General features: G+C 39.6%; 1 protein-coding gene across 9 annotated transcripts in view; it reads left to right on the forward strand.

Annotated features, from left to right (window-relative positions):
• Positions 1–13,882, forward strand: part of LOC144686492 (diacylglycerol kinase beta-like) — a 691,325-nt gene that overhangs the window by 81,533 nt on the left and 595,910 nt on the right. For 8 of the 9 annotated variants that reach the window (XM_078551766.1, XM_078551771.1, XM_078551773.1 and 5 more), the window contains one exon: positions 5,869–6,277. The exons of the other annotated variant lie outside the window; for it this stretch is intronic. In XM_078551766.1, coding sequence (XP_078407892.1) covers positions 6,211–6,277 — 67 coding nt within the window. In that variant the 5' untranslated portion in view covers positions 5,869–6,210. The remainder of the gene's footprint in view (positions 1–5,868; positions 6,278–13,882) is intronic. 9 annotated transcript variants of the gene reach the window in all.

Genomic DNA, 13,882 nt, shown 5'->3' on the forward strand with positions numbered 1-13,882 from the left:
ACCTGAGAGGTTTTGGCTTAACTTTCCAGCAGCAGCCTGGAAGGAGCCGGATGCATAAAATCTCATAGTCAAGCTCACCTTTACAGCCACATGCAGCTGGGTCGTTGTCTTGCTTTGAGTTTGCAGATGTGACTGTATTGACAGATTTTAATCACAGCCTCTTAATGAAACAAAAAATGTTTCATGCATTGGCTGTTGCTGAAGTTCAGGTAAGATAATTCCTCTCTAAAGATCCTTAGCAGATAAAGCCTTCTGTTGAGAGCCCTTCTCTTCACAACACCCAACCCCACCACACCCCCTCCTCCCCCCCAACCACACTCTGCCTTTCTCTTCAGTCAAATTCTCCTGCTCTGCATGGCCTCTTTCATTTCTCCCAGTCTACCTCAATTCCAGGAGAAAGGCGTATTGGACCACCCATGCCTGGAATCAACTGGTTTTTGCAGAAACCTTTAAACCATGAAAGGATGCTTCAGGATCAGCCAGACTACTTCCTGTAGACTATTGAAACTTTCAATGAGTATAGGAATGCTCGACAAACATGTAGAATTGCTTGAGCAGCCAGAACAAATAATTCGGCAACTAACCTGTAAGTAGTTAATCCCTTTATTTAGCATTGGTGAAGTGTCTTTCCACTGAGTGTACGTTCAGCTATGGGAGGTTAAGAGAGGACATAGGCTGGAGCATGGAAAATGGCACCACTGGCATCAAATCAGTGTTGCGCACTGACATCATAACTTACCTGCTCTGCATGCTGCTGGCATGTGCAAACTATGTACCAAGATGGCATCTGGCACACTTCCTGTCACAAGTATTGGTCTCCACCTAGCATCAATTTTTTCCCCCAACCTTTTAAAAAGACACTTAGACCCTTCAAAAAAGAATAGGTGCTGCAGAGCCAAGCTTCTTTCCCATAATATCTTTGAATTACTGTATGTCAAAATGTATCATTATAGGTACTGTTTCTTTGTCTTAGTTGTGTATGTGGAGACAGTCATGTGGATCAAGCTATTGGACGGTTTCCTTTTATGTCATTAGTTAACCTTTTTGGTAGATATTATTTTCCTTTCCTATCGGTCATGTTCCGTTTTTATTATTCACCAAACATATTCTGCAAAATCTCTGTCAGATTTCACTATAATAAAACTTTCTTTCCAGTCACATTGGAGTAAAAGCATTGAGATCATTCGGCTTTTGGGAGCGTTCCTTGTCCACTCTGTCATATAATCTTCAAATACAGTTTTTGTCACCTAGAAAATAAAAAGAAATCGCAAACTTTTGAATAAACCTGCCTCTAACAACTATCCCCGCTTTCCCCTAAACAGCAGTGCGCCATGCTGGCTATGAGCATTCCAACCCTTGAGCACACTCTTCTACCATACTTCTCAAGCCACACCCAAATATCTGACTGAAATGTCTTGAGTCCCTTTGTATGCTTCAGTACACATCCTTCAGTTGCCAATTTGAAATTCTTATTACACTTATGAAGTTATGCTCCAATGCTTGTGTAAACTGACCAGTTGACTTCCTGTTCATTTGTGTAGCAGCTTTTGAATCTTTATGGCTTAAGAAAATAAATATAGAAAATAGTTAGTTATCATGCTGCTCTGGGACAAAGATGGAGAAATTAATGTAAGGAACATATCTTTTTATTTCTGTTGGACTGTGGTTTAGAATTATAATAGCTGCAGGGTTGAAAGACATGGTCACTGGGACAGGATAAGAGATATATACAATGTTGCAATCCTGGAACAGAGTGTGCCATGAAAGACAGGATGGTGCTGGAAAGGAGTCCTGGACCAAGGGAGCTGTCTGACAGCAGCATTGTAATTGGCTCCTGACCAGGTTTTGTGAGAAGCAGTGCATCGGAAAGCCCTTGGCCAGCAAAGAGAAAACATCTAAAATCTCTTTTCCTCATATCTCTATAACCTGCTCTCTTTCTGAGGAAGCCCCTGTAAAAAGGAAAATGGGAAAACCACTGTTAGAGACATTGAAAAGCAAGTTCTGAACAAGTGAATGAAATACTGAACGTGCTGGAAGACCACCTCGTGTCATCAAGAACTGACAGGAATTTGGAAGACATCTATCAAAATCAACCCATGGAATCCTGTACTCCGGATTGGCGCTATTGAACTGTTTTATCTCACCCTTAAAGTCCACGTTTTTGTGTGTCTTATGTGTCTCGTATATGTGTGTATGTGGATTTAAGAAAGAAGAGGGTAGAGTTTAAGTTAGTGTTAGAAATTAACAGTTCATATTTCTTCCTTTTGCCACTGGTTAATGACAGTTTGTTCAATAAACAGTTATTCACTTATTAAGTTTACAAACCTGGTGCTCGTATTCTGTTAACCTAAATTAAACAGTTGGGTAGAATTGGGACAATCTGGTGGTTTGATCAAACTTTTTCATATTTGTCACAGCTCAGGGAACAGTGGGGTTTGATGTTAAAGCGCACTGTGCCCAGTGAGTCGTGACACTAACATATCAGAAATGGCAGGGAATGTGCTCACCCGAGTGAGAAGAGAACTTTGTAGTTGAAGGGAGTTAGCTGGGAGGTTGCAAGTCTTCTTGATTTGACGGTAACATATTGGACACTGCCTGCCAGTAGTAACCTATCCAACTCCTGAATTTCCACTATCTGTAAGGCACCAGTCAAGAGATGGAATATTACCCACTTGCCTGGATGAATGCAGCTCTAATGATACTCAAGAAACTTGACATCATCCAGGATAAAGCAGTCTGCTTGATTGGCACCCCATCCACCACCTTAAATATTCAATCCCTGCATCACAGGCACACAGTGGCAGCAGTGTGTACTATCTACAAGTTGTAGTGCAGCAACTCATCACGGCTTCTTTTGATAGCACCTTCCAAACTTGTGAGATCTACTATCTGGAAAAATAAGGACAGCAGATGCATGGGAACATTATCACCAAGTTCCCCTCCAAGTCACATACCATCCTGACTTGTAAATACATCACTGTTCCCCCACTTTTGCTGGATCAAAATCCTGGAACTCCACCCCTAACAGCATTTTGGGAATATTTACATCACAAGGTCTGCAGCAATTCAAGAAGGTGGCTCAATACCACTTTCTCAAGGGCAATTAAGGATGGGCAATAAATGTTGGTCTCACCAGCAATTTCTACATCTGTGAATGAATTAGAAAAAAAAGTGATGAGCAGTGCCAGAAGTGATTGACTGGCAATGTATAACATAGCAGGTAATTGGGTAATCTGTGTCCTACTCGGCCCTTCATTCTGAAACAGTCATGTAGAAAATAACAACAAAAATGCATTAAGTATAGGACCAGATCCTGTTCACATCCTGTCCCAAGAGCCAACATAACATCTGCCCTTGAGACAGTTTGTCACACATCATTGGTTGACCAATGATCCTTACAAATAGCTCTGATTTGCTGCTGCCCCAGTGAATGAAGTCTGCCTGAAAGTCACAATTGAATTAGAACCTAACGTACTTCCAAACTTTATATTATTTTGTGTTGATTTTATATTTCGACATGATTCTTAAACAAGCAAACTTACTGCACTACATCTAGTGTGGTTACAGCAGTTGGTCTTCAACAGTATTGCAGGATTCTCAGTACAGTGTACAAATACAGATTGCCCGTGGTAGTTTGGCCAGTGCACCTGTGCAGATTAGTAACATCATGAATGCCACCGCAGGTAATTTGTATGTGTAATGACAAGATGGTGTATTGTGATACTGTTACCAAAATGCACTGCTGGCCTGCCCTGGCCAGACAGTGTATTTATCAATAGAAAGATAGAAGTAGTTCTAAAAAAAAGAGTTAAACAAAATGATCCTGTAGGGCTGCTGATCTTCAGCTTTGATGTGCATGTTTTTCTTTTTCTTTGATTCTGCCATGATCGCCACAAGATCTGCTACATGCAAGTCAGCAGCAGAAGAGCAATACAAGAAACTTATTGTGATTTTTTTTCTCTTGTTTCTCATTAAAAAGGTCCTTTTGTAAATCACTCCTTGTAGGAAAAGACTGAAAATGTTTTAAAATGATGAAAATTATGTAACATGATAGTCTTATGCAACAGGAAGCTAAGCTGCATTAAAATGCTATATTCAGAAACATTTTTTCAATTGGTCTTTTATTCACCCTGAAGAAGAGTGATTAATAGAATGTATAAAACCATTGTATTAAACTGAATTGCATTAAAACTAAGACCTGCTTATCTTAGTCACATCACTTAGTCCTTTCACTTGTCTTCTGATGTGTTCCTTGGTTGCTTAGATTTCTGTGGTTAGTTTCCTGCCTCATGCCTATCTGTCCAGTCTATTATTTATAAACTGCAGTAAAATATTTGCAAAATACTGCAGATGCTGGAAATGTGAAATAAAAACAAAGTTCTGGAAATACTCAGCATGTCTGGCAATATCTGTGGGAGAGAAACAGAGTTAATGCTTCGACTCAACATTAATTCTGTTGCTCTCTCCACAGATGCTGCCAGAACTCCTGAGTATTTCCAACACTTTGTTTTTATTGAAACTGCAGCCTTGGCTTATGGGGCAGAAACTCTTTTGAGTTATCAACAGTCACAGATTGCAACTCTTTCGAGTACAATCGCAGTTCTTGGTTTCCGGGAGTGGGACATGAACCCACAACCCTCTGATTCAAAGGCGAGGGTGCTATGAACTGAGCCACAGCTGACGACACCTTATGGGGCAGAAACTCTTTCGAGTTATCAACAGTCACAGATTGCAACTCTTTCGAGTACAATCACAGTTCTTGGTTTCCGGGAGTGGGACATGAACCCACAACCCTCTGATTCAAAGGCGAGGGTGCTATGAACTGAGCCACAGCTGACATCTCCTTATGGGGCAGAAGAGGAACTAGTTTTTTTTCCCCTCTAATTGGGTAGCCAATGGGAAAGATCATTAATTTAATTGTTGAATTGAGTCAAGGTGATCTGCAAGCCAAAGTGCTGCTGGTTCGTACCCATGAACCTAACCACTTGCTTTATAGAGAGTTTCACGAATGAACTCTAACAAATCCATTACCATTATTTGGTGTACTCATTTATATACTCTTATTCACCTTTAATCTTGTGCCTCTCCTCCTTGGAGCCTACAAAACAAAATCGGGGTATTTTGAAGAAAAAAGGCAGTCTTAAAAAATATGGTGCTTTTTTTTTGTATCGCCATTTAATTTCTTGTGACGTTGTCCTCAGGATCAAGATCAATTGTACTCTTCAGAAGAAGCAGAATTGAATAATAGGGGAAAAAAATTGAACCAACATGCACAAAACTAATTTAATCCTTACTTTATAACTATGCATTCAAATAAGAGTTTTGTTAGATTTGATACTGCGTATGGTATACATAAAAAAAAAACTTGTAACTGCATTCACTCCTGTTAGTTATTCCCATTAGAAATTTGTGTGACCATATTTATAATCTGGGAAAAATAATCCCAAGGAAACAGCCATCGCTGTAATTACATCCTCCCAGATGTCCTGATGACAGGTCATCGAACTGAAATATTAGCTCTTTCTCTCTTACAAAGATGCAGCCAGACCTGACTATTTCCAACATTTTCTGTTTTTATTTCCGCTTTGCTTTGTTCAATCCTGTAAAGGATCTTATCTTCCAGTTCCCAGTGTTGACGAATTTGCATCTAAAATACTAACTTTTCTCTCCTGGTTAGTAACATCCTTTTTTTATCAAAGAGAAGTAGGTGATGGATTTTAGATAATTAAAGGAAAAACCGATGCCTCCAGCAACTCAGAATTAAACATTCATGGCCCACATTAGTTGGCATTACTAAAATACTGTGAAATTATTTCAATTTGTGTTTATTTCCTTGTAAACTCATTGTACTTTTTTATGCTTTTGCAGATTTGAAAAAAAACTTGCATGATTCACCCTTCAAAAATATGAATGGATTTTATTCGACGAATCTTGTTAATGAAAAAATTAAGCAGAGAATCTAAGCACAGCTAATCAGCAGAAATTATGAACGATTAATGAGCAGCTTCCTTGGGAGGAGAAGTGTGGTTGCCCAATTTAAAAGCAAATGTAAACCACATCAGCAAGAGTAAACAGAACATCAGAGAAGTTCTTCTGTCCATTTAAAAAGAAGAGGCCATGTCTTCTGGGACCATATCTTTCTAGAAGCACTTTGTGAATTGTTGTACTATCTTCATGAGTAACAAATTGGTCTAAGCAGATTTGTAGAAAATGAGTGATGGAAAGTGGGTTATCCTAAGTCCAGCAGAGTTTGCTCAGCTGCAACAGTATACAGAATGTAAGTACGATCTTAATTGTATTGCCACTAAAGCAATAATTATAATGAGCCTATAAAGAGAACCTGCAGAATGCAAGGGAGAAATGGAAGGTTTGTGTTGTAGTTATCTTTGAATACTTCCATATTGTACTATTCTAGTTAGTCTTCATGGTATTGCTGTTATTTAAATTTGCATAAGATTCGTATTACATTTTCCTTTGTGATGGCGGAAGAAAAGGTTATAGTGTGAAATTGAAGACCTGCATACAAACTGGTCGGGTAGGCCAATTTTATTGTCTAATGGTGTTTAGTATAAGTTCGAAATATGGAATTCCTAAAATCAGTCAATCCTTTCACGCTTACAAAAGTGTTCCTTTAATGCTTTTCAAGCAGCTAATGACCAATTTAACCAGAAATGGACAAAGCATGTGTGAATCTAACTGTAGAGCATGCAATATTCTTGTGTATTGGTTAAGCAGCCAATTTGTATGGCCTGCTTATCCATGAAGAAATAATGATCAAACTGCACGAATCGTATCCCTTTTTGAAAGAAGAAAGCATAATGGGAAGATGGCAAAGTTAACATCGTCATTTTTATGGTTATGACAGAAAATGCATAACACAGTTTGCCATCCTGTCGGGTTTTTCGGCATCACCATATAAAATACTTAGTAATGACTTGAAGAGTCAGGTGCTGATTATTACAGATGTTCCAGACTTAAATAAGTTTATATGTGGAGACTGTTGAGTGGTACAGCCATGTTTTTGTATAAAATCAGCCCTGAGTTGCATTTTAAAGACATTCTTCAGTACTTGTTTGGTCAACTGTGCTGATTTAATGTACAGTGCCAGCATGCTGGTGAGCGGTTCTGCAATTAAAGAAATACTTCACACTCTAGATTAATTCTACCTTGATATTGAAGTAAGCCACATCTGGTGTTTCAGGCCTTTTGCACAATCTTGACTTTCTTCGCCCCACCATTACCCTGCCATGTCTTCATCTAAAACACTCCTCCTCTAAACCTTTCTCCCCCTTTTTAAAATGCTCTTTAAATCCTACCTCTTTGTGAAAGCTTTTGGTTACCTGTAATAATGTCCCATTCTTTGACTCATACCAATCTTTTAGTCTGATTTATGCTCCTGTGAAGTACCTTGAGATATTTTACTATGTTAAAGGCACTATATAAATGCAAATTGTCCTTGGCGTGTTCATATTTTCAACACTTTTTTTACTGTTCCTATTTATTATTGCTGAGACCTGCCTAGGACAAAAATATTTTCCCATTTTTCTTTTGACTAAAAACATCTGCAGATAAAAGAACCTTCTGGAGTTCTAAAGTCAGACAGCATGACCCAGACAATTGAAGCATTGATTCCTTTACTGGCTGCAGTATGTAGTCACTGACCCTAGGAAGAATTAAAAAACTTTACACTGTCAATTTAAAAGAATGTGACTGTAGTATTTTAAGCTTCAAAAAGTGTTTGAATAGATGGTGCAAATCAATTTCACATCTGCTCATATACATTATGCATTGCTTTTGGTTGTAGGATAACTGCATGTCTTGCATATATTTTTTAGGTAATACAATACTTCACAGTTCCTGAGGTTAAAAGTAAAAACTATGCTGTTTGCATTGAGTAACATAAGTACAATTTGTTGAAAATCTATTGTAAAAATATTGGCGTAAAGAAAAAACCAATTTGTTGAAAATCTATTGTAAAAATATTGGCGAATGTATTGTAAAAATATTGGCGTAAAGAAAAAACTATTTTACTTGCATTGAAGTTAAACATCAGTTACCGATGTGATAACTGGATGTGAAATCAGTTAAAATAGATATATAACGATACTGACCAGAGTACTGAAAGTTCATTATTCTAGTCTAAATTAGTTATCAGCCTTTTCTTTTCTCCAGCTTTTAAGTAACATGCAAAAAACTATTCAAAAACAGGATCTGTAGTTAATCTGTTTATGGTTTGTGCTTTCAATGTGACTATTTCAGGGATTTTGAAATGTGGCTCTTTGTTTGGAATGAATAAGCCCGCGCGCTGGTAGCCGAATTTGCTGTGTGTGGGGGATTCCAGCTTATTTGTGACAATGAGATGGACTCTGTGTGCCTGGAGACATATTGCAACTGATGTTATTTTCAGATAGCTTGGTAAAATTAAGTTGGTGAAATGAATAGTTGTTAAAGATTACACTTAAATGTTAGAAGGAAGTGTAGGGATAACTAGCAGATTAATGTTGGTGTAATTTGAATAGATGAAAGACTTGTAAAATGACATTGTTGAGTACAGCGCTGTAGATAATGTTTTATGGCAATCAATTCTACAAATTAGAATTATTTTTGGTAGCTTTTCTTCAAATATGCTGTGTATTTAAACTGAAAGAAAGTTTACCAATGATTAATTTCTGTTTTTAAATAATGTGGGTCTGTCTCAGTTGTGTATTTTTTTTTACAAATGTAATAGAACACCTGTTAGACAATGTGTCTCGTTTCACACTTCTGACCTTTTCCTGATTTGTGTCTCATAATTGGATACGCTTGGACTGTTTTTGCTTAGCTGTTGAATTTTGCAGTTAAAGTTTGACACATACCATCAGTAATCTTTCAATGTTTCTGTTACATTTTGTGGAAGTTTACTGTATGTTTTGTAATGTGCACACAAATCAACTACTGAATGCCTTATACATTGTAAGATTCTGTGAAAAGCTCATGACAGTAGTGCATATTCAAGAGTATTTTGCCTATCTGTCCCAATGTCACTTACCATTTTTTAACGTGCCTACATTTTGAAATTTTGGTGCAATTAACATGAAACAATCTTCAAACTTGGAATCCCTTCAATTATCACCAGACTCTAGATTCTTTATTTTCTCTCTGCCACCTTACCTTTCATCAACACCAGTCCTGAATTCCTTCAGTCACCAGCAAGGCTTGAACCTTGTTTGGTACCCCCAAAAAGTTCTATCAAAGATACACACACAAATGCATAAGCCATCCAGTTTATTTGCCATCCCTAACCAATCCTCTGTGCCTGCTACAGGGAAATCTGCTGCCTGTTCTGGTTTTACATTTTGATCACTTGTTCTACCATCAATTTTTTATTTTCTGTCGCTTCGCTTCCTATTTCTCACTCTGCTGCCCCTAGGTTGATGCCTGGCTGAATGGGACTATGGACTAGCTTTTGATTTCATTTAGCATTCTTGGTTCCCCATGTTACTGCTCACATCACTGGTTCTTCTAAAGCTGCCTCATACATCTATCATACCATGAAGCCCATCCATCTCCCTCTCTGAAAAGAAACCTGTCTTCCATTGTTCCTTGATCCTCATTGGTCTATGACTCCATGTAATTTTTCAAAATATTCACTCCCTTGCAAATAAGGAATGAATCACCACAAGACCTCGTATAAATGAGCTCACTGTTAACCTCAGTCACAGAACTTGACTTTTAGCTAATGATTGTCTACCCCCCCACCGCCCCCCACCTCCACCCCACCCACCACTTCCCCTCTAACTGAAGCTGCCCTTCCCAGCCAAACATTACTATATCATTTAGTCCAACTATCATGCCATGCTTTTCATTGCCCGATTTCCTTTTCATTTATCCCCTTACTCTGGCTATTCTTCGTTTATCACTTCATCTTATAGCAACCCACCCATTTCTGCACCTCTACTTCCAAGATCTCTCTTGTATACTACCATACCTTTTGAAAATCTTTTTTATTTCCTAACTCAGCACCAAACAGCTGCTTATCCTCAGGGACTTTGTGGAATATCAGGGAGCTCATGGATTTCATTGTCTGAGGTTGAGACTATTTGCATGGTGTCTCAGTCACTCTCCACCTACTCCATCCAACTACAGACTGCTTCTACACCTCCCCATCAGTGCCAAGCTTTTACCGGTTAATCTTGTCTGTGACCCACTTCCTGTGCTATGAGCCCTTGAGACTTGGCTCCTCATCATACAATGACCTGTGTTCAGCCAACTGCTCTCTTATGACATCAATATCTCCCTGTCTTCAGACTTTGACTCCAACCTTTTGAAGACTGTGCTTATCAGCCATGCCTCAAAAACCCTAATTTTCATCCCTAATCCTCTCAATCTACAGGCCTAAGTTCAAACTCTCATACCTCTTGCAAATTCTGAAACTTATTGTTGTCGCATAGCACCATCCCATGTAGTTTCTGTCCTGCCCTTAGCACTGAGACTGCCTTGTCATTTAAACAATCAACTTCTTGGAATCTGACTATGGAACCTACTCCATCCTGATGCACTTCGACCATTTCATTCTTGTCCAGCATTTCCCATCTGTGTTCTACCATTGTGGCTGTGTTTTGATTTGTTTAATGTACATCTGCCCCACTTAAGACCTGTCAATTCCTACTGATCAACTAATATGAAGCCCTGGATGCTCAAGTTCACCTTTAATCCAACATCTGGAAAGCTAAAGTCATCAATTTTGGTTCTTGCATAAAATCCATGTTGCACCTGCTTCCCCCAACCGCTAGCTCCCCTACTGACAGTCTCCTCAGCCTGAGCTTGATCATGCCTAACCTCAGTGTCTTATTTGATCTTGAACTGAGCTTTAAGCCTTTGCCATCATCAAACCCACCTGTACCTCTACAGCATAGAATCTTACAGCACAAGACGGAAGGTCCATTGCGTGTGGGCACTTTGAAAGAGCTATCCAATTCGTCTCACTTCCCTGCTCTTTCCATATGGGAGTGGGTTATTTATCTCCTTGATCTTGGTCTGCCATTCAGTGAGATCATGGTTCATCAGCTGTGTCCTAACTCCATATACCCACCTTACCTCCTATCACTTTAGCTATCAAAGACTTATCAGATTTAAAATGAACAGATGAGCCGGCATTGTATCATTTGTGAAAGTGTTCCAGATTTCCACTACCTTCTGTGTGAGACGTGTTTCCTAACCACTATGAAAGATTTCGTCTAACTTTTAGACCATGTCCCCTAGTATTCGACTCCTGAACCAGTGAAAATAGTTTTTCTCTCTCTCCACACTATCCATTTTCCTTATAATTTTAAATCAAATCATCCATTTGTCTTCTAAATTCCAGGGAATACAACCTTAGTTTGTGTAATCTTTCCTTGTAATTTAACCCTTGAGGTCCAGGTATCATGCTGGTAAATTTACTCTGCGCTCCTTCCAAAGCCAATGTATCCTTCCTAAGATGTAGAAGAAGAACTGAACATTGCGCCAGGTGTGGTCTAACTAGGGCTTTGAGTAGATTTGGCATTACATTTACCCCCATGGGAACAATTTTCAGGTCGGCGAGGAGGGGCAGGGCCCACTCGCTGATGCGTAAAATGACGCACGGTGGCATCAGACATGCATCCCACTGTCACCGCGCATCATTTAGATTGTCAGTTCGGCAGGCGCGCAGCCAACTGTCAGAGGCCTATTAAGGCCATTAAGAAAGTAATTAAAATTGTTAAGAATGCTGCCTGTCCAACTTTAATGTTGGTGGGCAGACAAAGAGCCCGGGTGGCCTTTGCGTTTATCATGAAACCTCATCCAAGGGCGGGATGAGGTTTCATGAAGGGTTTATTAATTAAAGAAAAATTTTTGAAAAAATTAATGGACATGTCTCAGCTCATGTGACAGTTTCACATGAGGAGACATGTCCTTAAATGTTTTTTTTACCTTCAAAGTTTTATAAGTGAAAGTAATCTCCGAGGCATCTCTGTGCCCCAGGAATATTTCTGCACTCTTTCGTGCACATGCACAAAAGAACACAGGCCCCGACTCAGGGAATCTCCCTCCCCCCTCAGCGCTTCCAGGCATGCGTCACGCTGAGTGGGCTTTAATTAGCCCGTCCACGTAAAACGGCAGAGCAGCCCCGAACGGATTCGCACCCGCCCCCACACAACCCGCCCCCACACAACCCGCCCCCACACAACCCGCCCCCACACAACCCGCCCCCACACCACCCGCTCCCACACCACCCGCCCCCACACCACCCGCCCCCACACCACCCGCCCCCACACAACCCGCCCCCACACAACCCACCCCCACCTGGACGGGGGAAAGTTCTGCCCATGTATTCCAGTCCTTTGTAAAGAAGCCAGAATTCTTTGTGCCTTTTTTTATTTTATCCTGATCCTATCCATTGACCACTAAGTCTGTTTGGATCTCCACTGTTTCTAGATTTTCGCCACTTAGAAAGTACTCTGGTTTACTGCTTCACTTCTAAAGTGGATGACCTTACACTTTCCTGCATTGAAATCTATTTGCCATAGGTTTGGCCATTCACTTCATCTATTAATATCGTTTTGTAATCTAATGCTTTCACTTAGGCTTCTGACAATGCTATCTATCTTTGTGTCATTGGCAAAGTTAGATATGTGGCGTTCTACTCCACCATCTTAAGTTCATATACATGGTGAATAGTTGTGGAGCACCACCCTCTATCTCCTGCAGCTCAGTTAATTCCCTAACCAGCTCAATATTTTGCCTTCAGTCCCATGAGCTTTAACTTAAGCAAACAGTCTCTTATGAGGAGTTTTTATCAAGTGCCTTTTGGAGGTTCATATAAATTCATAGGTATTTTCCGCTCTTGTTTTTAAAAAAAATGAATCAGCTTCATCAGACATTACCTACTGTTGACTGATCTGCGCTGGCTCTCTCCAATCAGCTGAGAATTTTCAAGTTGTTCAGTCACCTGGTCTTAATTAACATCCATTATTTCTTGAATTGTAGAGTCGGTTGAATTTTGGAGGCAATTTTCCAATCTAAAGGAAAACCTCCTCAATTGAAATAACTTTGAAGGGTTATAATTAGGGCATCTGCAATATTCTCACCTACTTCCTCTCAAACTTTGGGAAGCCATCTGGTCCTGGGGATCTGTTACTCTTTGATGACATTATGTTCTTCATTACTGTTACTTTGCTTATATTAATTTTGGTGAATTCATGTTGTATTATCATCGCTGCCAACCATGTTGTGTTATGGTGCGCAGTGATGCCTCAATGATATCTTGAGACTTGAATGTTTAAACATGAACCATTTATTGTTAATATTGTTAATCATTTATTTTTAACTATGTACAGGTCCCAGGTTACTGTCATGCATGGTGCTGCTGCCGTGCAGGTAGGCTGCTCCTAGAGTGTTCTCTCTAGGTGTTCTCTCTAGGTACCACTATGTGACTCTCTGCATCATACCGTGGGTGGTGCTATTCTCCACTCCCACATTAACCCTTGCTCTGCTGTGCATCTTTATATTACAATGGCATGCATGCACGTACTAAAACACATGTCCCTGATTCATTATTAGTCTCCTGGGGTTAATTGGCATGCTGACTTTTTTCTCCACCATAAATACTGATATAAAGTAACTATTTAATGTGTCCTCCATTTGGCAATATCACCATTATCAGTTTTCAAAGGGCCCACATTGTTTCTGACTGCCCTCTCCTTCCTAATTGTAAATATTTTCTGTTTATTTTGATATCCCTTGCATATTTCTTTTCATTAACCCTTTTTGTAGCTCTTGTTATCTGTTGCTCTTTACTATCTCTAGCTAATTGTCACATAGAAACATAGGTTACAGCAAAAAAAGGGGCAATTCAGGCTGTCGTGTCCATGCCAGCTCTCTG

This window comes from Cetorhinus maximus, chromosome 11, assembly GCF_964194155.1.
Source record: "Cetorhinus maximus chromosome 11, sCetMax3.hap1.1, whole genome shotgun sequence".
NCBI classification, from domain to species: domain Eukaryota; kingdom Metazoa; phylum Chordata; class Chondrichthyes; order Lamniformes; family Cetorhinidae; genus Cetorhinus; species Cetorhinus maximus.